This window comes from Octopus bimaculoides, chromosome 7 (assembly GCF_001194135.2).
Source record: "Octopus bimaculoides isolate UCB-OBI-ISO-001 chromosome 7, ASM119413v2, whole genome shotgun sequence".
NCBI lineage: Eukaryota > Metazoa > Mollusca > Cephalopoda > Octopoda > Octopodidae > Octopus > Octopus bimaculoides.
In genome coordinates this window covers 89,703,162-89,730,566 of record NC_068987.1, presented here as the reverse complement: position 1 = coordinate 89,730,566, position 27,405 = coordinate 89,703,162, and the positions used below count along the sequence as shown (strand labels likewise).

Genomic DNA, 27,405 nt, shown 5'->3' with positions numbered 1-27,405 from the left:
TACAAGAAAATATTTAGTAATTACAAGATATGGAATTTTATATTATAATTATTATTTTATTAGAAATCAAAGTAAATGGAGAAAAATATAATTAACAAATATTAATTGGGTTAAATACTTACTGAAACAATATTAGCAATACTTATGAAATTGGTGGTGGGGGAGTAAATAATAAACATAGCTACAATTAGAAAAATAAAATAAATTAGATCATTAACCAAATGATGTTTAGAACATCACTTGTTTTTTTGCTATTGTTTATTTTTTTTTTGCAAGGGGGGAGGGGTAAGTGTAATTAAATTTGTTCATTTGGTTTAAAGAAAAAGATTAAAAAATTAAAATAAATAGATTGTGCGGGATGTTTTTCCCCTCCATATCTTGAGAATCACTTGCAAGGAGAGCAGGGTTCAGTTTTCATGGGATGAACGAGAGAGAAAGATGGATGGAGACAGGAATGCATAGGAGACACAATCTCTCACTGAATATTGCTTCATTTGATAAGAAGTGTGTCCAACAACGACAACATTATTGGCACTAATAATAATAATTATAATAACCATAATAGCTCAGTTACTCTTCCACATTTAAAGCCAGAGAAGAAAGTGAGAGGTAGAATATGGAAACAGCATAACTTTAATTAATACTTTGGAAGTTGGAGACAATTGATGCAAGGATAATTAATGTAACATTAAAAAATGTCAAGCTATTAAAAATATATTACTATTGTTTTATTAATTTTTTGTTTTATGTCGTGACATATCAACATGTCTTTAAAAGTTAATGACATTTTCAATGTTATCGTGTTTCAGACGTTTTCTCTGATACATTTGTTTGTTATATGACAATTCTCACAATGATTATCAAACACATACATACATACATACACATATAGATACATACACTCAGATATGCATACATACATATATACATACATGCATACATACATACATACAATCAGATATGTGTGCATACATACGAGCAGGAAAAATAATACAAACTCACAGATATGATATAAAGACTTAAAATATATATCACAGCAGAGTTAATTCAATGAGAGATATTGTCTAATGCTGATATAGAAAAATTCAGTCCCATGATGAATAATGGTAAATGATCAATAGCGAATTGGCCACATTATAATTTGATCTTTGATACAATAATTAAAAAGCTGAAACGATTGCGGATTCTCTTTCAAATTCAGAAACTAACCACAAACACACATTAGCAATTTTTAAAATGAATTTGGCCACGTGTGAACATAAAAAGATATTGTCAACCAATGCCAAAATTTTTCCTCACATGACAGACACAGCCAAATGTTACAGTCAACAGTACAAGAAATGTTTTCCTTCTCATTTCAAGAAATAAGTTCCTCTAGGGTACGAGATGAGAGGATGGTTCCAATGCAACTGGTCTTGAGTTTTTAGGAATCACCGATACTAATTTTGATATTTTGTCAGCAAGTCTGATGGGTAGGATGCTGTATATACTTGTAAGAATATCTGCTCCTTGGCTGCAAGGGTAGCGTTCGCGTGGATTTTTTGAGAGAAGAGCACCAGAAACAGCTTGAACTACAGGAGACAGGTCTGTAGGGATCTTAGGCAATAATTCTTTGTATGACTTGTAAAGATCTTCAAGGTATCGTTTTCCATAAACTAACTGGCATTCTTCATCTAGAGAGTCCCAAATTTCTTGGAGTCGACTTTCTAAAACCTGTTCATTGAAGTTGTCTGCAAAAGAGAAAAGAAATAAAACTAAATATTTCTAATGATCAATAAGTACAAGTTATCTCCCTTATTACATATTTTCTAATATCCAATTCTAAAACGTAATTTCTTTCAATTGCTCAGTAAGCAGACGCACATAATTCGAGGCTAATAATGTGAAAATAGAATCATAGAATCTTTTTCCATGCTATAAATATGGTTCTAGTTAGGTATTTTTTTTAATTACTATTGTATCATGAATTACATGGAATTTGACATCAAAGTCTTCATACCTGAAGTTATGAGACAAAAAAAAATTATCCTTAAGAGGATAAATAATCTTTTATCCGTCGATCGGTTTTCTGTCACAGTATCGTGTCCGAGCTGGGACACAGCTTTAAGGGTAAGTTTGGTTATATTAAACCCAGTTCTTATTTTATGTTATTGACTTTGTAAGGATGAAAAACAAAGTCCTAAGGAGAGATTTAAACCCATCAACTGAAGGGACGTAAATAAGCAAATCCTGATTCTGCCATCAATTCTTAATCACAGAACAAACCAACTTTCGATTTAAACAAATATTTCATATAAAAGCAAGTGTGACTGTGTGGTAAGAGGCTTGCTTCCCAACCACATGGTTCTGGGTTCAGACCCACTGTGTGGCACCTTGGGCTATAGCCTCAGGCTGACCAAAGCCTTGTCAGTGGCTTTGTTAGATGGAAACTGAAAGAAGCCCGTCGTGTATGTGTGTGTGTGTGTGTGTGTGTGTGTGTGTGTGTGTGTGTGTGTGTGTGTGTGTGTGTGTCCCCCACCATCACACAGCAGTTGGTGTTAGTGTGTTTACATCCCTATAACTTTGCAGTCTGACAAAAGAGATATATAGGATAAGTACCAGGCTGAAAATATTAAAAACATCAGATTAGTAACTATACTAACAATTGACTAGGTGCTCGTGGCTGAGGATGAGCCAACCAGCTCGAAACCAAGTCAGTCTCACAATCCTGTGGTCTGCTAGAGGATGGTAGGGGTTCGCTCCCCCTGCTACCACAGGGTGCAGCATTGCACTGATGACCAGCTGGCAGAAGATCTGCCTGGGGTTAAACTAGTAGTAACATGGAACAGCCACTTTGATATGGTGATTGACTTGTTAGAATTACTACTCTGATTTCTTTGAGATTTTACAATTAGCTATTTTGCTTATATATATATATATATATATATATATATATATATGTATATATATATATATATATGCTTTCGGTGCAAATGGTTTTGTTATATGGCACCATGTTTTACAATCCTGTGAATAATAATAATGGTATTTATATAAGCTTAAAGCTTATAGTGATCACCGTGCAATGACTAAGGAAAATAGTCTAATAATGGGGCATATAAGCCCTCAACAGAAAAAAGAAGGCTTTCCTCTCTACGTGGGACTCAAACCCACATCTCTTTGTTAACATGACTAAGTGTGTTACCTTCACACCAGCGAATTAGCTAATTTGCTGGTGTAAAGATAACACAGTCGCATTAACAAAGGAATGTGGGTGCGAGTCCCATGCGGAGAGGAAAGCCTTTTTTTCTGTTGAGGGCTTACATGACCTTTATTAGATTATATATATATATATACATATATATATATATATATATAAGCTCATCGTTTAACGTCCGTTTTCGATGCTGACATGGGTTGGACGGTTTGACTGAGGTCTGGAGAACCAGCAGCAGCAGCACCAGGTTCCAGTTTGATCTGGCAGAGACTCTACAGCTGGATGCCCTTCCTAACGCCAACCACTCCATGAGTGTAGTGGGTGCTTTTTATGTGCCACCGGCACAGGAGCCAGTCAGGCAGGCCTGGCATCGATCCCATTCAGATAGAGTTTTTTTACATACCACCGGCACGGGGGCCAGTCAAGGGAATTAGGATGCACATTATATATGAATGTTTTTCTAGGTTTTACTTTACATGAAAACAAATAAAAAAAATTTAATAGTTCTTCCCTGCATTGATGCAAAGGAATTATTATTTAACTTTTTGTGGTCAGAAATATTCAACAGGTGGTCACTGCTGTTGATATGAAATAGCAGAACAATGAGAGGCATGTCATTTATATCTTTTTCAAGTAAATGGCGGGGGGGAGGGGAGTGTCATTTTATTAAATATTGACGGATTTATTGCTGAACATCAAAAAGATAAAGCTCGCATATGAGAAAAACAGCATTAGTTTATGGACTAAAATTATTTTAAGACATTTCAAAAGAATCGGAAACATTTATTTTGAAATGGTTAAGAAAATTGTTGAAGTCAAATTCTGTCACATATGTTTAGGAATAGTTTTGCTTATTTTTGTCTTTCTTATACTTTTTTTTTTTGTTTTATTTTTACAAAATAACGAACACTATCTATCAATTATCATTTTTTTAGTTCAAAATGGAAGTGGATATGGTACTGAACAGACACTGGTTCATGAATTTAAGTGTTTACCTAAAAAAAGAGGTTCGTCAATCTGCCTCATGGCCCTAGTGGACAAAATGGAAAGGGCATTGCCCCAAGAGATGGCGAAAGGCTTGCACTGGAACAGACACTCTGATTCACAGGGCTCACACTTGCAGATAGCCATCCCTGCCCTGTAAGAGGTGAGCCAGGATGTGGTCCAGGGGCCAAGAATACCAGAGTTCTCCACCCTACAGGTTCAACCACAAACCTATCAGAGAGCAACTGCTACTTTGACAGGTTTGCCCTCCTCAGCTTGACAAGCAGCAAAACCAGAGCTGGCAGCTGAACACATCAACATTGGTGAGGAGCAGGCATCTCATTACGACATACATACATACATACATACATACGTACATACGTACATACGTACGTACGTGTGTGTGGTAAAAGAGAGATGGAAGATACAAAAACTTTTATTAATCACTACAAATGCATTTTTTCTACATTTCTACATGTTTCAGCCATTGAACTGTGGCCATGGTGGAGAACAACTTTGAAGATTTTTGTACTCAGAAACAGTAACCCTTAAACTTATTTTTCTTTTCAATCTGGTACTTATTCCATCAGTCTCTTGCTGAACTGCTACGTTAGGAGACTGAAAGAAACCAACACTGGTATGGGGAGGGGGGCAAACAGACACACACACACACACACAAAAGGCTTCCACATGGTTTCCATCTATCAAATTCACTCACAGGTCATTGGTCAGTCCAGTGGGATTGAACCTGAAACCACATGGTTTGTCTGAGTGTCTTCTGGGTTTCCTTTTTGTTGTGTTCCAAAATACAGTTGTTGGCAGTTACTTATTTTATCTACATCCAAACACCAAACAATGAGCTGATGTCTACACAGCAACATAAAACATGGCACAGTCACAAGCGGAGTGCCTTTGAACAGGTCTGTTGGATCAGGATTGACCTGTGGTTAAACATCAACAACAACAAACCCCAAACAATGAAATGCTGAGTTAGATTTGCCAAAACTACAAAGCAAAGAAAAACTTACTTGTTTGAAATCCAAGTGGTTCAATGATGGAAACATGAACGTCCCATTTTTTCATTTCAAGACGCAGAATATCTGAGAAGGCAACAATGGCACTTTTAGAAACAGAATAAGCACTTGTCCCGTTGATAGGAATTCTTGCTGTAAAGACAGTTGGGGAAAATCAGAATAGAATTATGCAGAAGAGAATTTAACAGAATACTAGAGTTCACCATCAAAAGTATTAAGATACAGATAATTAAATTAATTTAGGTTATCTACAAAAGTAAAACCAAACCAACTACAGATTCTCTATGCTAAAGGCCCTCAGTCAGTTAAAAGTGGAACCAAATTTCCTTCATATTGCATCTTACCAATTTAGAAATAAGAAAGATATTCAGCTCTGTAATCCCAACTGCACTGTACTTTTGGGAAAGATAGGATGGTCAAAGATGGAATGTCTTTCATCATGTTTCTCAGTCAGGAGTGATCTGGACTAAACAACAGCAAAAGTTAAAGCAGAAGGTTCTGCTGCATTTTGGAAAGCAAGGGAGCTTGCAGGTTGAGTGAGGCCTTGCTTTTTTTTGAAGTCTGCTGTTGCAGGCAATGTGGATAAAAACAACATCTCGTTGTTGTTGGTGGAGTTGCACTCAATGTTGGAAGCTGTGGGCTTTGGTCTTATGAGGTTTGTGTAAGAGATGTAGAAGGAGAGTTCTAAGTACCTGCTGAGTTTTCTCAGCCACATAGCCTAGTGGTTAGAGAGTTGCATTCACAATTACAACATCATGGTTTCCATTCCTGGACAAGGTGGTGCGTTCTTGAGCTAAACACTTCATTTCACATTGCTCCAGTCCACTCAGCTACAATGAGTGAGTGACTGTGAGGGACTGACTTCCCATCCAGGGGGAATGCTATCATCTCAGTCACGTGTACACCATGGAAAACAGGCAACCAACCCTTTGGATCTTGAGACTTGATACAAGAATGTCCAAAGGTTATGGTAATGAATTATCTCATAAGGGGAAAAGGTTAAACCATATTTTGCTGTTGGTATAAAATTGGTTATCTGGCTTTAAGGTGTGTGTAGTGGAGGAAGGAAATATAAGATAGCCTGATCAGAAGATCCAGTGAGTAATGGCTGGGTTTGGAGATAAGGAAATAATGTGTTTGGTCAGAAATATTGGTAGATGGAGATACAAACTGGCATAGACAGTTCAATCACTCCACCAGTTGGGAGGAATGTAAGAGCCAAGAGATGTGTTCCAATGACTTCACCAAAGATGATGAGAGAGAGAAAGAAGTGAAGTGAAACGGGTGACTTTCAGGTAAGACTAAAAATAATCAAACAACCAACTTTTTGAACTTAAACACTCAGTTTTCAAACAAGTGTAGAAAGATTTCCAAAAGGTAATCACTATCATCATAGCTTTAATGTCCACTTCAGACACAGTTTATTGAGCCAGATGCTCTACAGCTGGATGCCCTTCCTGTCACCAACCCTCACCTGTTTCCAAGCAAAATAATATTTCTGTATGTTTTCACACAATATTGGAATTGAATGACACAGATTTTCAACTGCCATGTGATGCCAAGACACTGCAGAAGAAGAGACTTGACCAAAGTGACGCACATTGAAGCTGGAATTTGAAACCACGTGCTTGGGAAGCAAACTTCTGAATCATACAGCTATTTCTAAAATCGATTTTTGATACTCGTTAAATTAAATATATTAACAATAACTCAACTGCTGTTTCACATGCAGATGGCATCCCCGAGTAACCAACGGCAGAAGGTTTTCTTTGATAGAATGTTTTAACATGAAATTGGCAAACTGTCTTCCAATAAAGCTATTCAAGAAAGTAAGAAACAAAGAAAAAAAGGAAATTACCAACGAAACTGGCCATGTTGATTATTCTACCTTTGCTTCTCCTAATGAAAGGTAAGAATGCTTTTGTCAATCGAATTGTACCAAAAAGATTAACATTAATTGTCTTCTGGAATATTTCTTCAGATGTCATTTCAGTCTCAGCAAAGTAAGAAATCCCAGCATTGTTGACAAGACCCCACAGACCTGAAGAATTGGAAGCAAAAATATAACGGTTACAAGAAGTTATTTCTAACACTAGGCTTGCAAAAATAATAGGATGGTCAGATTAAAATGCCTTATCCCGTAGATTTATTCAATCAGGGAATTATAAGTTAAACAACAACATTACAAAAGACATTACATACACCAACCTAAGGTGCACTTACCATCTTCTCCAAGTAATTCTTGTGCGTAGCTTTTCGCATTTTCAATATCCCTATGGTTCGTAACATCCAATTTTAATACCACTAACCTATACAGAAATATAAGATATATAAATTAGATTATTGCTGCTCCAGTTGTAATTAAAATAAATATATAATTATCATTTCTTTGAAAAGCCAAACAACACAGTAGATAACAGAAAACAAGACTTGTTAATTAAAATATTACAAAAATATTTTTATTTTCTGATCCTGCCACGAAAATACAACCACACCATTAATATTTATGCTATGTATACAGCATGGCTCAGTGGTTAGAGCGTCAAGCTTACAGTCATGAGGTTGTGAGTTTGATTCCCGGACCGGGTTGCATCTTGTGTTCTTGAGCAAGACACTTTATTTCACGTTGCTTCAGTTCACTCAGCTGTAGAAATGAGTTGCAACGTCACAGGTGACAAGCTGTATCGGCCCCTTTGCCTTTCCCTTGGATAACATCACTGGCATACAGAGGGGAGGCTGGTATGCATGGGCGACTGCTGGCCTTTCACAAACAACCTTGCCCAGACTTGTGCCAGGGAGGGTAACTTTGTAGGTGCAATCCCATGGTCATTCATGACCGAAAGGGGATCTCCATGTATACGGCACCTCTGCAGGTGCAAAGCATAAAGCAACCAAGCTAGTACCATGTATAAAGCCCCCAGTGCACTCTGCAAAGTGGTTGGCATTAGCAAAAGCATCCAGCTGTCAAAAACCATGCCAAAAAAGATAATTGAAGCCTGGTGCACCTCTCCAGCTTGCCAACTCCTGTCAATATATCCAACTTGACATATCTTCTCAAGTTCAGCAAATCACCACAAGTGTTGGTTCGTTGTCATCTCCTCAGTGAGGCCCAGTATCTGAAGATCCTTTCTCACCACTTACTCCCATGTCTTCCAGGGCCTACCCTTTCCACAGGTTCCCTCTACAATTAGAGACTGGCTCTTCTTTATGCAGCTGTCCTCATCCACACACATCACATGACCAAGCCAGTGTAGTCTTCTCTCTTGCACACAACATCTAATGCCTGTTATACCCAGTTTTCCTCTTGAATCATCACTTACGCTCTGTTGTGTGTGCACACTGACATCACCCATCCAGTGGTATTGCAGTACTTGTATCCTCACCAGCTCTTGACAATCGATGTCGGTTTGTTTATGGCCCTGCATTGAAGTGGTTCGGCAAAAGAGACCAATAGAAAAAATACCAAATTTTAAAAAAATAAATACTGTGGTCAACCTGGTCAGCTGAAACCTTCCAAAGCTGTGCCTCAGCACAACAGCAACCCAATGACTGAAACCTACAAGACAATGAGAGGAGGGAGGCCCCTAACACTTCTCAATACACAAAGTCAAACAGAAGGTAACAGTTGTCATTTACGTGTAGATTAACTGATAAAAAATGACATTTCAGTTATGGCCATCACACCATTTTGCATGTCAATAAGTACATTCGCCAATGTGTGTTCTTTATTTTAAGGATGTGATTAGAGGAAATTTGGTTGCTATTTTAAACAGGTCGAACCTCTATTTAGAAGAGGCTCCCTCTGTTGCTCAGGCTACTATTTCTAACAGATCAAGTGACCAAATAAAAGCTTTCTCATTCAATAACTGAGGAGGGGGAGCTGTCCACTCCAAGCAAGGCTTTTATTAGGGAGGCACTTTAGTTCTGCTAAATAAACCTGTAGAGGCTATACTGCTGGTGTGTGAGGGGGGGGGGTCAAACATAAGGGCAGCACATACTGTAACTATATCCCTACCCTTGCTAGTTTAAAAGAAGTTTGTCAATTTTCAACAATCTGGGTTTCATAAAATATATTTGCCAACTAAATGTGGCAGTCCTAGAGAGGATGATGTTACTATTGTTTTTAGCCCCAGGAAGACATCTCCTCCATCTGGCCAACAACACACAATCTGTGTCCAATTAGTATTTGCAAGGGAAGTCATCGATCCCATCTCTAGCCTTACATAATACACACAGACCTGGGTTTCTGGGTGGTTACCCATCTTCAATGTGTGTTAATCAGTCGTGTGTAAGGAGGTAAACTAGCTACTGTTTTAGCAGGTCAAGTGGCTGCATAGAAGCTTCCTTTTTTTGGCTGTTATTTCTAACAAGTCAAGTATAAACTTACTCCTTGGCCTGAGAGAAATTACCAGTTTTAACATTATTATAACACCAAACTATAACTTTTTCAATTCTTAACTGGAAACTAATACTTAATAGGACAAAACATGCCGATAACTTAATACTCAATCAAGTTTCATAAGACAAATTGCTTGTTACATTTTGACATAAATGTGTTTTGCCACAAAGTATAATAAATCATACCTGAATAACGTTTGCGTAATTTATGAGAACAACTATCTGATACCTATTGATTCACCTGTTGAAAACCAACACAACACAACACTTAAGAGAAAAAAGTGGTGTCTATTGTTGTTTGGTCCAGTGACATAGCTGGAGTATGTACCACATTTGCTGCCCCACTAAAACGGGTTATATAGCAGGCCCAAAAGTGGCCTCCATATATTTAAATATGAAAGTTAATTCACATTCTCAAGATCAATGTTGGTACAAGTATGATCATGGACATAATGAAAGAGGTCAAGCAAGGAAACATTTTGTTGCAGTGACCATAAAAATGAAAGAAATAAATGATACTGGATTCTCTATTGCATGTCAAATAATCTCTAATCTATGTTAATGCAGATGATCTTGCTAACTATTAACAATAACATTGCTAACCATCAAGGTTTCATTACTCAGCTGCAAATGCAAAACAAATGGGTCTCCGAATTAATGTTTATGAGACCAAATGCATCACTACAACAGATAAGACTCAGCCAAACCCAGACATAACAATCTATGGCAGACTTATAAATGTATGTAGAGCATATGTTATCAGCTTAGCTCTTTAGCATTTAAACAAGACACATCCGGCCAAAATATTCTACTTGTTCTATGTGCAAACTAGCCAGATCTGGCCTCTCAGACATACTCTGAAATGTCATTCTAAAAATGAGCAATCACATCGTCAAAATCTCAAAGCCATCAGATAACACATCATCATCGTTTAACGTCTGCTTTCCATGCTAGCATGGATTGGACGATTTGACTGAGGACTGGCGAACCAGGTGGCTACACCAGGCTCCAATCTGATTTGGCAGAGTTTCTACAGCTGGATGTCCTTCCTAATACCAACCACTCCGAGAGTGTAGTCGGTGCTTTTACATGCCACCGGCACGAAGGCCAGTCAGCGGTACTGGCAACGGCCACGCTCAAAATGGTGTAATTTACATGCCACCCGCACAATAGCCAGTCCAGGGGCACTGGCAACAACCACGCTCCAAAACAATGTAAATAAATAAGCATTAATGGATTAAGCAATAACAAGGTTGCTGGCATGAACAGCTTCTTGAAATCAAACTGAATGCAAGTTAAAAACGAACATTTAAATTATCCCTCTGCTCATGTATTGGATTAAATTGTGTCACATGGTCTGAAAAAGAAAAACTTGAAAACATACAGCATTTCAAGACCACATCATAAGATTTATAATTGGTAAACAAGTGGGTTCTGTTAGCCTGACTTGCCCTTGATAGACCTTCACAAGACAATGTCTTCAGTGGTGCCTCAATGACCAACAGACTATTCTAAATCATTAATCTGCTGCCTTAAAGTAATTATATTATAAGAACAAGCATGGCTGTGTGGTTAAGAAGCTTGTTTTGCAACCATGTGGGTTTGAGTTCAGTCCCATTGCACATCACCTTGGGAAAGTGTCTTTTACTATAGCCACAGGCCAACCAATGCCTTGTAAGTGAAGATCCAAGTACATTACTGTTGTTGTTATTGGCACTCCGTCACCTATGACATCAAGGGTTCCAGTTGATCCGATCACCGGAACAGCCTGCTCGTGAAATTAACGGGCAAGTGGCTGAGCACTCCACAGACACATGTACCCTTAACATAGTTCTCAAGGAGATTCAGTGTGACACAGTGTGACAAGGCTGACCCTTTGAATTACAGGCACAACAGAAACAGGAAATAAGAGTGAGAGAAAGTTGTGGTGAAAGAGTACAGCAGGGTTCGCCACCATACCCTGCTGGAGCCTTGTGGAGATTAAGGTGTTTTCGCTCAATAAACACTCACAACACCCGGTCTGGGAATCGAAACCGCGATCCTCCGACCGCGAGTCCGCTGCCCTAACCACTGGGCCATTGCGCCTCCACATTACTGTACTCTGGGTACATTACAAATGGTCTCGGCCCACAGCTGAAGGATCAACAACATTCACCTTCTGCAGAAGGGTTAAAGTATTGACTTTAAAAATATGTGTACCATCTCACCTTTCTGAACAAGAACTTTTTAATTTCGTTGCTCCTTTACCACACTGGTCCAGACAGCCAGCTAGGACTTTCATACCAATGCTATCCAATTTTTGAGCAATTGCAAAACCAAATCCGCTATCACAACCTTGGAAAAAGAGAAAAGAAATTCATCAAATTCAGTAAAAAGTTAAAAATCAAAATAATGGCAAAATATTCTGCAGCTATATACACTATTTTCTTTCTTTTTTTTTCATTTAAATGACTCGTTCACAGTTCATTTCCTGTGCATTATTCTATGTACTGTTCATGAGCTTTTGGCTACTTTTGCTGAAGAATCGTAGAGCCCCTAAGCACTGTATATAATAAGTTTAGTATTTTTATTATTATCATTTATTATCTAGTTATACCGTTATATTCTGTGTTCAAAGACAAGGTTGACTTCACTTTCCATCTCTCCAGGTCATTGGTTCCCAACTACACTATACTGCACCACAAGATGTAGTTAGATGTGCGGTGGTACACTGGTGTTATAGTTAAGTGCATTCATCATCATCATCATTGTTTAACGTCTGCTTTCCATGCTGTCATGGGTTGGACGGTTTGACTGAAGACTGGCAAGCCAGGAGGCTGCACCAGACTCCAATCTGATCTGGCAAGGTTTCTACAGCTGGATGCCCTTCCTAATACCAACCACTCTGAGAATGTAGTGAGTGCTTTTTTACGTGCCACCGGCATGGGGCCAGTCAGGCAGCACTTGCATTGACCATGCGCAAATGGTGATTTTTACATGCCACGACAAAGACTTCACTTGACTCAACAGGTCTTTGCAAGCACAGTTTATTGCCCAATGATTGAAGGATACCCTTAAATAGACCAGTTATGCTGCACTGACTTAGGCAATAGTCTCACTTGGCTCGCAGGGTCTTCTCAAGCACAGCATATCTTCAAAGGTCTCAATCACTTGTCATCGCTTCTGTGAGGCCCAATGTTCAAAGATTATGCTTCACCACCTCATCCCAGGTCTTCCTGGGTCTACCTCTTCCACAGGTTACCTCTGCTGCCAGGGTGTGACACATTTTCACACAGCTGTCCTCATCCATACGCAACACATGACCATACCAGAAAATAATAAATTTCTATTTTTAAAAATGCATAAAATACAAACTGAAAATTTCAATATAAGGTTTTGATAATAATGTCAGCAGGGTCTCTTATTCTTTGGGGGTTACTACAGACACTGAATATCTTCCCAAAATGAGATAAGGTGAAGCTAACCCAAGTGGGATTTGAACTCAGACTATTCTAAATCATTAATCTGCTGCCTTAAAGTAATTATACTATAAGAACAAGCATGGCTGTGTGGTTAAGAAACTTGCTTTGCAACCATGTGGTTTTGAGTTCAGTTCCATTGCACATCACCTTGGGAAAGTGTCTTTTACTATAGCCACGGGCCAACCAATCTAAGTGAATCTAGTAAACAGAAAAACTGTGAGGAATCCCATTGTATTATAAATGTGTGTTTGTCATTCTTTTCCCATGGCTTGACAACCAATATTGGTTTGTTTACATCTCTGTAACAGCAGTTCTGCAAAAGAGACTAATAAACTTTAAAAAAGAAAAAAATAGCATTGCTGTTAATGAACGCTTCAAAGATAAAATTTTTTTTTTAATCTTTGTAGTTAAGTAAACGTTAACAGAAGCTGTCTTCTGTAAAAACAATTTATTGGTTCGGTTTAAAATAAGAGGCATTCCGAAAGTTTCACAAGGAATTTTAGACATGAACAGCAGTCGTTTAAAGTGAGATATGATTGATTGTCATTGAAATGAATGTTTGCATGAAACTTCATTTTTTGACCTGGAAAGATATTCATGGGACTTGAATAGATTTAGTTATTTGCAATGAAGTTGATGAGTGTATCTAAGTTGACATGTTGGGGGGGGGGGGGAATCTGACCTTTTAGAATTCTCCCTCCGTTTGTGGGAAAGAAATTTTCCCACCATCACCACCAAAGCCAATATTTTCTTCTCTTTCTCAGATAAAACGACACAAAAGGTCAGTGTCTGCTCTATTCCTCTCTTCAAACTGATCCAAACACACAAACTTTCCCCTATTATTTATTACCATCACAGACCACAGACTCCTCACAATCTGGTTTTTGTTCACAAGACATGCTAAACTTAGTTTAAAGGTTCCAGTCATTGGACCACAGCCATGCTGGGGCAGCATCTTGCAATGGTTTAGTCAAACAAATTAGTCCCAGTCATTTTGTTTTTTGTTCTTTTTAAGACTGGTATTTATTCTATCAGTTTCTTTTTGCCAAACTCTGCTAAGTTATAGGGAGGTAAGTAAACCAACACTAGCTCTCAGACAGTTGGGGGAGGGGATGCTGAAGACAGGCATAAAGACACATCCATATATGGGCTTCCACACAGTTTCTGTCTACCAAATTTATTCATAAGGCCTGGTCAGCCCAAGGTTATAGTTCAAGACGTTCGCTGAAGGTGCTGTGCTGTGGGACAGAACTTGAAACCACATGCTTGTAGAGTAAACTTCTTACACACACAGCCATACCTGCATCTATGTATTAAAAAGAAAAATAAGGCTGATGTGGAAAGAGAATTCTGGACAAGGAACTCGGCTAAAAAAGGAAGGATTAGATAAACTGTCACAGGAAGTAGTCAAGTCGATTCTGATCAAGATATAAGTTGATAGGCTGAGATGTAGGGGCGTGGTTAAGAAGTTTGCTTCCCAATACATCAACATTTTTTTTAATTACTAAGTGGTATTTATTTTACCAAGCTCAGAAGAATGAATGCAAAGTCAATTTGGGTGGGATCTGAAAACTGAAGATAAAAGAGTATGTAAGCTATTGGGTTGGTGCATAATTATTGCAGCTTTTTTCCAACAAATTTTATTCAACAAAAACATCTTTAAATGACAGTCTGACCATCTGCCAAGCAAATGGGAAGCAGTAATTGAAGTAGATGGTGAATATGCTCCGGAATAATCATTTAAAGATGTTTTTGTTACATGTTATTGTTTTTGTTGAATAAAATTTGTTGAGAAAAGCCACAATAATTATGCACCAACCCAATAACATACAAGGTATTTTGTCCCACAGTCTACTGCTTCGATCTGCTACCAATTTTATTTTAGGAGTGTATAGAGATTTAGTCCACCACAAGGTCAAATCCCTATTGTGTTGTGGTGGTTTGTGTGTCTCAAAGACACAAAGCTATGTCAACAGGGAACAAGCTTCTATTAGGGACTCCCACACTGGACAGGTCAAACGATAGAGACCAGGCTAATATGGACTGCTTCTTCTCAGAGGTAAAAATGAGGTCGTATATGATCAACACCCCTACTCAGGACAAAAACAATGTTACAGAAGCATTGATGACAATCCCAAACCAACAAGGTTTTGGAGGAGATAAAGGCCTTTGGGGTGGGGGAAACAAATGGTGCAGTGCAACAAAATCCAAAAGGATAAGCCACACGTTAAAGAAACCAACATCCAGTATTACATATTGGGTCCTGACCTGAAACCCACAAGAGAAGTGGAAGAGAGGACACCCTAAAAATAGATGGAGGAAAAGATAAGAGTTGCAAAAGCAGGGATCCAACTGGAAAGAAACAGAAAAGACAACCCAAAGTCTAGAACAATAGAGAAAAGCTGTTGATGGCCCCTGCTCTATAGGGAATGAAGGGCTTATGTATGTAAGTAATAACAATTTAGAGGTATGATTGTGACATAAAGATGTAATGAATCTATATTTCACTATTGCAAAAATCCTTGGAAACTTGCACTTTGTGAAAGATGACTGTTTTTGCAAGAAATTAGATAACAATACAGGAAGGTGTTATTTTTGTAGCAACAAGTTTTACTGATGGAGACAGAGTTTTGTCTTGGAGAAAGAGATGAGTGAAAATAGGAGGACTGGGAGTATAATTTGTTTACAAGTTAAAAATTGCTTCATCAACTAATATTGCAATGACTCACTGGCAACAACTAAACAGTTTTCCTATTAACCTCATTTAAGCTTTCGAATGCAGCCAAATGCAGCTTTTATGCAACACACAGCTAGTGGCCTGTAAGTTTTCAACAAGCCTTAATTGCAATATTGCCAAATGAATTACTTCAAGCGTTAGCAATTCTTTCTAAATGGTACTTTGTCAGGAATCTCCTTGTTGCTCCATCACTAGCTATTTGGCCTCATTTCGACAATTTATACACATGGCTGAGCTTCATGTCAACTGAGATCCTTGCCACTGTGTTGAGGGTAACAAATTCTTTGCTTATTTTGACAGAACAACTGCCAACATAAGCTAATGAGCTGGCAGAATTAGCACGTCAGGCAAAATGTATAACAGCATTTCTTGCTGTTCTTTACATTCTGAGTTCAAATCCTGCCAAGGTCAACTTTGCCAATAAAATAAAGTAGCAGAAAGTATTGGGATTAATGTAATCAATCTGCTCCTTCCATTGAAAACTGCTGGCTCTAAACTGTGCAATGGACTGGTGTCCCATTCAAGAGAATATTGTGATCTCAGTGAGTTATATGCTATGAAAACTGAGTAACTGGCCACATGAACCCTTGGGCTAAAAAAAAATTAAAACTGCCAACTGAAAGAATAAACTTCTAAGCTGCCTTATTCATCTATCTGCCAAACAATTCACTGACATTTTGTTCTGGGCACCTACTTCAAGATAAATGAAAAATAATACCCTCACCTTTGGGGTTGAAGCTATTATTAACCATGGGCTGTTTCCTGAGGGTCTAGTGGATGTATTAGCTAGACTTATGGGGGTCTCTCATGCCCCTACTTCATACAGCATGCACACTACCATTATTAGTATAACAAAGCTTGCAAGTCATATTGCAAAAGTTATGGTTATCATAATGGTAATATTTGGTAAAGTGACCAATTTATTAGCTACAATTCCAGGTCTTGTAGCAGGAACAATAATTTTCATAGGGCTTAATATGATCAGATATGGCAGTTTCACCAATCTGCAAAAAACTGCTTTATCCCTTTAGCATTCAAATTAGTCTGTCAAATGTAATGCATTAATTATGCACATTGCTTTGAAGTACATTATGTACATTATTTATATTTGACAGATATTTGTCCTCATCTTGTTTGTTGTTAACAATGTTTCAGCTGATATACTCTCTAGCCTTCATCAGGTGTCTTGGGGAAAATTTCAAACCTGGGCTCTCATTCCTAAGGTATTTTTTGATATTATTATTATTACTATTATTATTATTCAGGTCAATGCTGGAATCAAACTCAGAATATTGGGATTAGTAGCCTTATTCCAGGTAGTGACTTGAATAATAATAATAATAATAATAATAATAACATTGAAAAATACCATAGGAATGAGAACCCAGGTTCGAAATTTCCCCCAAGACACCTGGTGAAGGCTGGAGGGTGTATCAGCAGAAACGCGTTAACAACAAGCAAGATGAGCACAAATATCTGTCAAATGTAAATAATGTACATAATTCCTCATCTCTTAAATATAGAACTGTATTGTTGCTTTGAAGTAGTCATGCATTATCTCATAGCTTCAAGATTTCAATGTGATCATTTCTAAAATGACATTGGAGAGAGAGGGGGGGGCAGTAGAGTGGGTGTAAAGATAGATTAGACGATTTGTGGAAAGCATGTATAGTAATACCCACTTTCTTCTAAATTGTTTGACCCTTTTGTTACCATATTTCTGTTTAGATGCTCTGTATTTCTTTCAATTAATTTTAAATATAACAAAGACAGTCCTATATTTAAGAGATGAGGAATTATGTACATTATTTACATTTGACGGATATTTGTCCTCATCTTGTTTGTTGTTAACACATTTTGTTATCAGCCAAAATGTTGTTGTTAACAACATTTCAGATGATATACCCTCCAGCCTTCATCAGGTGTCTTGGAGAAATTTCAAACCTGGGTTTTCATTCCCAAGGTATTTTTCGATACTATTATTATTATTCAGGTCACTGTCTGGGATCGAACTCAGAATCTTAGGGTTAGTAGCCTGTGCTCTTAACCACTACGCCATATGCCCGTGGGCTGAAGGGTATATCAGCCGAAACGTTGTGTTAACAACAAACAAGATGAGGACAAATATCCATCATCATCATCGTTTAACATCCACCTTCCATGCTAGCATGGGTTGGACGATTTGACTGAAGACTGGCAAACCAGATGGCTGCACCAGGCTCCAATCTGATCTGGCAGAGTTTCTACAGCTGGATGCCCTTCCTAATGTCAACCACTCAGAGTATAGTGGATGCTTTTACATGCCACCGGCACAAGGGCCAGTCAGGCAGTACTGGCAAAGGCCACGCTCAAATGGTATTTTTTTACGTGCCACCTGCACAGGAGCCAGTGAAGCAGCACTGGAAATGACCGCGCTCGAATGCTTTTTCACATGCCACCAGCACAAGTGCCAGTAAGGCGACACTGGTAACGATCACACTCGAATGGTGCTTTTTACATGCCACCGGCAAGGAAGCCAGTCAGCTGCTCTGGCAACGATCATGCTCGGATGGTGTTCCACTGGCACGGGTTCCAGTCATCAAATTTGATTTCGATCTCACTTGCCTCAACAGGTCTTCGCAAGCAGAGTTTAGTGTCTAAATGAAGGAAAGGTATGCATAAGTGGGCTGGTTACTCCACTGGCATAGGCTATGGGTTATGGTCTCACTTGGCTTGCCAGGTCTTCTCATGCACTGCATATTTCCAAAGGTCTCGGTCGCTAGTCATTACCTCAGTGAGGCCTAATGTTCGAAGGTCGTGCTTCATCACCTCATCCCAGGTCTTCCTGAATCTACCTCTTCCACAGGTTCCCTCAACCTCTAGGGTGTGGCACATTTCCATCAAATGCAAATAATGTATATAACAAAGAATTTATTAAAATAACTTAGTTATCATGAAGTTAGTGTTAGGAACATAAATTGTAACTAAGGTTTGGTGGAAGACTTTAATTCAAAACTTAAGAAAACAAGGCATTTGTACATTAGAGCCAAAGGCGGTTTCAGCCAGGTTGGTATCAAAAGGGTTAATTCAAGAATTGATACATTGAACAGGTTACAAAACACACACACAAAGACAGCAAATAATTTCTGCTGAGCAGAGGTGGGCAAAAATTATTTAGCAAAGCTTGTAAATCAGAATAAATTCATAAAATCCTTCACTGAAAAGAGAGACTTTTTTTCTTCCTCCAAAAACATGCTTTGTTTAAAACATTAGGATTCTTGACTATTCACAGAATATCAACTTACCCAGAGTTATGAATTTTAGTATGCATAAGTTAAGCTTGGAAAAATTTGTTTATTTCTTTAGTATTATACATTACTATTATCACCATTTAACATCCACTTTCCATGCAGGCATGGGTTGGACGGTTCGACAGGATCTGGCAAGCTGCAAAGCAGTGCCAAGCTCCAATGTCTGTTTTGGCATGGTTTCTATGGCTAGATGCCATTTCTAACACCAACCACTTTACAGTGTGTACTGGGTGCTTTTCTTGCATCACTGGCACTACTGAGAACGCCAAGTAACTTTCAAGAACAGGAAAAGAAAAACCTCTCGACTATGTGAAGGCGGGAGTATTTGGGAGGTGGGAAAGGAGGTGGCTTTATGCCAGGTGTTGAGAGGCTAAAGATGATAGCAAGACAAGCACAGGTTTTTTGCTATAATATATATTTGTTGTACATTGGGAGGATCATGTTGCCAACATATGGACTGATATTTCATTTCAGTTTATTATCAATTGATTGATTAATTAATTAATTAATCTTTCCTTTTATAATTTTTTATTCAGGCATTGGTAACAACAGGCAAAAAGACATTTACCAAATGTTGAATTAGATAATAAGCACTAAACAGGGAAATTTGAAGAATATTATAATTCTTTTTTCCTTATTCCGTGCAATACTTCCAAAGAACACTTCTAAAAAAAAAATAAAAACTATTCTTTAAACAATTCTGTGACATTAACACCTTATGTAAGACAAAGATACTTTTGTTTAAATAAAGCCTTGTTGCAGGCATAACTCTTACCTGTATATCACAGGTATTAACACATGTAAAATAGCTCTAGCAAACACAAGGAAGCTTTCTCTGCAGTTGCTCGACTTTGTAGAAAAGGAAGCTAAATCTCACTCAAAAATACATCCTGCTGTCAAAGATTATGCATTGGGTAAAGTAGTCCCATATATATATATATATATATATATATATATATAACAATTTAGCTAGGTGTTAAATAACCACCTAAGGGATATTAAATATCCAAAGAATTTATTGAGTTCTTTTGCCAATAAAAACCCAATGGTTTTTATTGGCAAATAAATGTTTTGAAGAATGTTATGAACTATCGCACTTAAACAGGTAAATAAATAAATAAACTTATAGTTTATCAATATAAAAATATAAATTGGAAATGGAAACCAAAACAATTAATTTAACAATTTAATAATTTAATCATTAAATAATAAATTCAATTTTATTATTTTATACAAATGACATCTCATAAAGTACAGCTGTTTCAACTCCATTAATAAAAACAAGTTTTTCAAGAATAATAAAATACCGTTTTTTGCATGAGATATCTAAGAAGATAAGCTGATCTGATGAACGGTATTTTATTATTCTTGAAAAACTTGATTTTATTAATGGAGTTGAAACATCTGTAATTTATGAGATGTCATTTGTATAAAATAATAAAATTGAATTGTTAATGATTAAATTATTTAATTGTTAAATCATATATTGTTTTGGTTTCCATTTCTATATATAAGATGAACGCGAATGAAACGGCTTTGATCAATAATTCTATTCAAACAAAGCTGATCTAGAACCAAGGATATACAAGTTCTAAAAACACACTGAGTTGCAATAATAGAAAAAGTTAGTGGAATATTGCAAGAGCTGCTTATGTGTAACCGCAGTTATGTCCCTTACATCATAAAGGTATCAAATTTGTATTTTGATTGATTTTGGTATTGATGGCTCGCTGAAATATTAGGTACTTGAGTAAATTGATGCGGATCCCCTGACGACTTCAAAAGTTATTTGTAGCTTTTCCACAGAAATTGTATCAATATATTAAGAGATACTTAAGTGTTATTCACTAAATCAAGCTTCAGCCATCTGTCCAACAGACAAGGTGTTTTAGAACGTAATACACAATCATGTCAAATGCTTGAGGTTTCACCAATGCCACAAATAATGATAAATATAATCTGAGTAATCTACCACAACAAACACTAAACGTGGAGAAGATGCTTTTTCAGTGGCAAACCCAAGATCCATTCCTGTGCCACGTTCTGTGAAAACTGTAAAAAAAGGGAGAACTGTGAGCCACTGTTTGCCGGTCTGATGACCACAACTCTTCTGTCTCACAAAAAAAAGTATCTTCTAAGGTTATTTAATCCGGATTTATTTCTTTGATAACTCCCTTTTCTGGTACTTGTTACATGTATGATAACTGAGAAAATTATTTTTATCAAAATTCTCAAAGACGCAGGTTCATCTGTAATGTTCACCTGTCAACACTTAGCTAATCAAATCGACCTGGAAATATATCCCAAAAATAAGTGTTGTTTCCTTGGCTAATTCTGAAGTAACAGCACAAATTTCATGCCGTCTTTATAAACTACAGGGTGTCCACAAAGTCTGAGTAGATTAGGATTAACACATACTTTAAGAAATTATTTCTCACATTTAATTGTTTATGTTATGATTTTATTAACTCCATGTACCCACATGGGGATTAACACATACTTTAAGAAATTATTTTTTATATTTAATTGTTTATGCTATGATTTTATTTACTCCATGTACCCAGACTTTGTGGACACCCTGTAGAATATCTACAAAAATAGATTTTAAAAAATACTTTTTCTTCTTTCACAACTTTGAGCTGATAAGAGATCACAAAGAAATTTAATTTATACAGAATCTGAATTCTTTTTTTTTTTTAATTTGTGATTTTATTCACATATATAAGTGGTTAGAAAACTTGTTACTAAGCCTTATCGAAATATCTCTCTCAAGTGCAAACTTGTTGCAACTAAAATTCGCCAGTCCAGTTTGAAAGAGAAAAAAACTTCCAGAAATTTCAAAACTTCTTTCAAAAAAATTTTTAAAAAGCCTCTGTGGGCGCAGGTTTTGGTTGTTATTGTCAATTCCGTTAACAAAAAGATCCGCAGATTTCTCTTAAATTATTGACAGTTTTACAGAGCTTGACGCTGATCTGTTTAACTATAGATGATTGAGAGGGCAATGTTGTTCTAACAAGTGTTATTAACATAATTGATCTAAATAGCGCTTACTATAAAGTTAGTAAAATCATTGAGGTATCATACACAGCCTTTTCAAGTAACAGGACTCATGCTCTCAGTCAATAAACTATGAAGTTTATCGTGAAACAAAACCAGAACATGATACGACTCAAATTTCTTCAAAGCAGTCGAATGTGTTAATCTAAAATAAACGTAAATAAAGGCCTAACATCTATCAACTTGTTGGCTGATCTAATTTTAGATAGAGAATTATGCTCCAATCCACAACGCCTTCGCCCTCTTGATGAAGAATCTACTTATCTTTCAACACTAAAGAATTACAATGGGTGCTTGGGTTCTTTGCATACTACAATACCAAAGTCGACAAGATTTTGTTGTTTACCATTAAAAATATTTGATACAGATGAAAGAATGGAGACAGTATTAACATTCCGGTGGGTAAACTGGTGGCAATTTTCTGGGCACTAATCATTCTGAAAATAAAACTTTAGTCACAATGCCGAAAAAGAAGCTTCTGTAGTCACAGAGGCTGTTAAAAAGCATTTTCCCCCTTAGTGACAGATAAACTAACCATTACATTTATGTTTGAGAGAAGAAAAAAAATTGGGAAAAAGAATTAAAATTATATAAAATTCTACGCTGGAGAATGGAACTTAGCCTACCTATCTCTCTCCGTAACTCACAAACTGGATCGAAGAATTCTTCAGCTGATCATGTCTTATATTTGTTCTACTACTCAGACGTCTACAAATTTAGAATACAACGTATTTACTACGGCGAGTCTGAAAGAACTGCTACGTATGTATGCCATATGTAAATACAATTAAACTTAACATTTATCGTCCGAAAGAGAATTCTCTAAATAAAAGTTCTCACCCATATCAAAACTTATCCCCTCGCCTAATCATGTCTTATTACAAGTACTTATTTCTACTATTTAGTAGAAATAGTTCCTTCATGTCTGCCTGATCTGAAACTATTACTAAAGAGGCATGAGATTTCTATAAGCACTACAAACCCATCAAGGGAACACGCAGTAAGAAAGGTGTAATGGAACCATATAAAATTAAACCTTGAAAATAAAAGGTTGAAACAGTTCATAACCTTTATAGGCTGTGTGGTAAAAAGTTTGCTTCCTAACTACAGGGTTCCGGGTTCCGTCCCACTTCTATTATCGCCTCGGGCTAAGCTATGTAAATGAATAGACATAAACTGAAAGAAGCTCATCGCAAATACAAGCTTCGGGCATATTTACATGGAGCACAAAATACAGATTGTAAAATGACGGGGGGAAACATTACATGTCTTATCTCGACAGCTGTTTCAGGAGGTGACTTACTGTATTATCTATATTTAGCTTATTTTGCTCTCACCCACTCACTCTATACATGTTTGTCCCCCACAGCTACGTGACAACCGGTGTTGGTTTGTTTAGTCCCCGGAAAAGAGAGAGAATAAGTACCAAACTTAAAAGATAAGTAATGGAGTAAATTTGTTCGACTAAAATTTTTCAAGGCGGTACCCCACCAGCAGGGCCGCAGTCCAACGACTGAAACAAATAAAAGATAATGGTAGAATGCTATTAATTACCCAGAGTGGATATGATAACGGAAACGCGACTTAACGGCACATAAGATTTTTTTGGTGGAGAAGCCATGTTAATGTTTACTGAAGTTAAAGACGGAAGAAAAAGAAGTTACTGCTTTTTATGACACAAACAACTCTACTGAGTTGTTTAAATGACCAGCTAATAAAAAACAGAGATCCAAACATACTTATTAATGCAGATAAAATTGCTACTGACTAGCAATAAAAAATACACATACAAGATGTAATTTTTCTTAAATTTCATCAATAATTAGTTAATGTGAAAACTGTAGATTACACGTTCCTTGTTCGCTAACATTTTAATTCTTTCTCATTAGTAAAATAGATACGCTTCTCTCTTTGATTCATATATATATATATATATATATATATATATATATTACACACACACACATTTGAAACTTATGACCCATTCCGATGCTCTTCACATGTACAGAAATTGAAACAAACTCTGACTAGCAATGGAGTAAATTATCACCTTGGAACAAATAAATAAGCTATGTTCTATGTAGACTACTTGTTCTCTGTTTGTATATCCAAACATGAATGTAATTGTGCATGGAAAGAAGGAGAAGGGCCCACGGCATGTACAACTAAGAGAGAACTCGTTGCGTTCAGAGAGTAAACATTTATTGTGGGAATTTGAAGACTCGAAGTTTCACAGAGAACCGCTGTTTCATCCCGGACTGGGAATCTTCAGACTATATATGGCAAATACCTGTATTCATCTGTTATTCAAATACATGCCACTGGCCACAGAATTGGTCAGTGTTAATTCTTTGAGTTGTTGCTTTAATAAAAAGGAAATGAATAAAAATACATGACAATGCACTGGTCGAACGTCTGTAAGTGCATGTCTGAAGAAAATCAGTGGAAATGAGTTTAGGTATATATACGTACCAGTGATGAGGACAACTTTGTCTTTAGCGGGGAGGCGGCTTGCTGGTAAAATCCAGTAGACCAGCATACAAGCCAGGGCGAAGGTTCCAACTCCATGAGGACCTTTGACAAGGAACTGGCACAATGGTTCGCCGAGAAACAATGTAACCAAACTTAAAAAAGAGCGGAAACCGAAACGGATCTCATTGGTGAGGAATTTAGTGAGTACTGCCGTAGCAAATACGATGGTAACACTGCAGTAGAGCAACGAGTAGAACATGTAGTCGCTGTTTTCGCCTGTAAGATCGAAATCCATTCTGGAGAATTGAATGAAATAATAACTTGCTCCGATGATCTGATTTTATAGTTGTGAACCAATAAAAAGTAAATGAATTAATTCAGATTTATTGTGAGCTTCGTAGGCATCATCGCCACCATCTTCGAGAGAAACTAAACAATACAATCCGAGCACTTTGCAATCAAAATACTTATGGAACCTTCTCAGCCATCCTTCTCAGATGAACATTTATCTTCTGTAACATCAACGTTGATTGGTCGAGCTTTAAGAATTTATATGTTCCACGTGATTTGATTGGTTCATAAAAGTAGGCTGCGCTAATCAAGATGGCAACTTACTTTGATGTAAACATGTTTTGTCTTCTCTTAATATTTTCTCTAACTTTTGTCTCATCTTTTGTAAGTAGATTTTAACTTCATGTTTGATTTTTGGCAGAGTTTTGCATAAGTTCTCCCCTGAATTCCTATACTTCATGGGAAAGTAAAACGGTAGTTTTTCCCCCTTCATTTCTTAATATTCCTGTCTTAGTATTTCTGCTAAATGACGGAAATTACAATTCGGAGAAAATATTTTATTTTCAAAATTTCACTGTTTTTACAATTTCTATTCCCCACTTTTGTAATTTTACCTTTCCCATAACGTGTGGGACTTCAAAGAATTGATATTCCAAAATTCCGCCAATATTTTTTTTTCTTCCATTTATTCATAAATCTGATTCCGTCTATTCATACTTTCTGATTGTTCGTCCCCCAAAAAAGGGCTCAAACCGGCTTTTTTTGCTGTCGTATTCTTCATACATTGAAACTTATTAAAATAAACTGATCGTTTTTCATAATTATATTATTTATAAATCTCTGACCATTCTGAAATGACTAAAATTTTATTTATATATAAATCAACCTATAAATCAGCTGTTGGTCAGCGTTATAAATCACCAACATGCCCACAGTCTCTGGCTGAAACCAATAATAATAGTGATAATATCTATCATCTTTTATTAATGTAAATAATATACAATTAGAATTACCAAGTAATATCACTCCAACAAACGATGCCAAACTACAGTGAAGTTTAATGTAGAACGAAGGTGATTTTATTAACTTTCTTTTGAATAACTACTGTCGTCTTAAATTATATTTATATAAAATATATATTAAGGTGAAAACAATTCAATATGCGAATGATGAATTACTAGATTTGGTTTACAATTAGCACGAGGCTTCAACACACAATCTAGATTATTCTAGCTTGTGAGACTTGCATAAGGAAGAAAGTTCAAATATTCACTAAACTAAACCGTTCAGTGATACTACAATACAAGCCTAACAAGGAAGCCGGTATTGGCCGTTCTGTCTGTTAGAAATAACTGCTTAATCATCAAATCCCATCCTACTCCTAAAAGTGAAAGGGCTGACTTTCGGAATAGCTGTCGCGAATAAAATGGAATTTCTTGGAGTTTTTCTTTTATTTTTACACCCCACCACCGTTGTATCTGTCGTCATTTTATAATTTATGTACTACACTTAATTTTTTTTTTTTTTCAAACTTCATTATTCTTTCGGAATAGATGTCACGATTAAAATTAATCTTTTTTAAAATATTTTCTTTCATTTTACCAATTTGCACATTCTGAGATACTCGTAATTCACATTTTTAAAAAATTTCAGAAATCCAGTTTATCCAACTCAAAAATCAAATGAATTTTTATTAAGTTGCTCGTGGTCGCTGATGCTACTAAAATATCAAGTAGGTATGGGAAAAACGAAATTGAAATTTTGAAATAAGTATCTGTAAAAGGATAATTTCAGCTTGAAAGGTAGAAAAGAATTTTTAATTAGAGAAAAAAGTAGAATGGGACAAGCACTCTCTTGCTTTCCCCTCATAACAACAGTTTGTCTAGCAGCACCATCTCTATATATTTCTCATGACTGTTGTTATGGAGCATTAGCCAACAATATTCATGCTGTGGAACCAAACCACCGACCACATGGTTCCAAAGCAGATTTCTTAACCACACAGCCATGACTGCACCTATATATATCATCATCATCGTCTAACGTCCGCTTTCCATGCTAGCATGGGTTGGACGATTTGACTGGTGGACCAGGTGGCTACACCAGGCTCCAATCTGATTTGGCAGAATCAGATTGGAACCTGGTACAGCCATCTGGCTCGCCAGTCCTCAGTCAAATCATCCAACCCATGCTAGCATGGAAAGCGGACGTTAAACGATGATGATGATATATATAGGTGCAGTCATGGCTGATATATATATAGATAGATATATATATGTAGATGTCTTCAAGACAAGGCTGGACCTCTTCCTGTCAGGTGTCCCAGATGAACCAACTTCACGGCAGGAGGCACAGATGAGAGCAGCTACATCAAACTCTCTCATGCACCAAATGTCAATTCCTGAAGTAAAATTGTGTAGCAACACTAAATGGCGGTGCCCCAGCATGGCCATAGCTCATGAGCTGAAACTAGATAAAATGAAAA

The 27,405-nt window shown here is 36.9% G+C and overlaps 2 protein-coding genes across 3 annotated transcripts in view; one reads left to right on the top strand and one right to left on the bottom strand.

Annotated features, from left to right (window-relative positions):
* Positions 1-25,126, bottom strand: LOC106872799 (retinol dehydrogenase 7). Its single transcript, XM_014919912.2, has 6 exons — positions 24,630-25,126; positions 11,820-11,946; positions 7,438-7,523; positions 7,073-7,255; positions 5,209-5,346; positions 1-1,730 (listed from the first exon to the last, which is right to left on the bottom strand). Exons 1-6 carry the CDS (start codon positions 24,922-24,924, stop codon positions 1,375-1,377), a joined length of 1,185 nt encoding a protein of 394 aa, XP_014775398.1. The 5' UTR covers positions 24,925-25,126; the 3' UTR covers positions 1-1,374.
* A 62-nt stretch (positions 25,127-25,188) lies between these two features.
* Positions 25,189-27,405, top strand: part of LOC106872800 (ER membrane protein complex subunit 10) — a 26,415-nt gene continuing 24,198 nt past the window's right edge. The window contains exon 1 of one of the 2 annotated variants that reach the window (XM_014919913.2): positions 25,189-25,304. In XM_014919913.2, the coding sequence (XP_014775399.1) occupies positions 25,233-25,304 (72 nt within the window). In that variant the 5' untranslated portion in view covers positions 25,189-25,232. The remainder of the gene's footprint in view (positions 25,305-27,405) is intronic. The other variant, XM_052969795.1, reaches the window with a different exon arrangement.

Bases quoted from the DNA above. Each gene is read 5' to 3' on its own strand.
- LOC106872799 (XM_014919912.2), bottom strand. From the start codon at position 24,924: ATGGATTTCGATCTTACAGGCGAAAACAGCGACTACATGTTCTACTCG. The intron at 11,947-24,629 runs GTACGTATATAT...TCTTTTTCCAAG, and splicing joins CAAAGTTGTCCTCATCACTG to GTTGTGATAGCGGATTTGGT. The intron at 5,347-7,072 runs GTAATTTCCTTT...CTGTCTTTACAG, and splicing joins CAACATGGCCAGTTTCGTTG to CAAGAATTCCTATCAACGGG.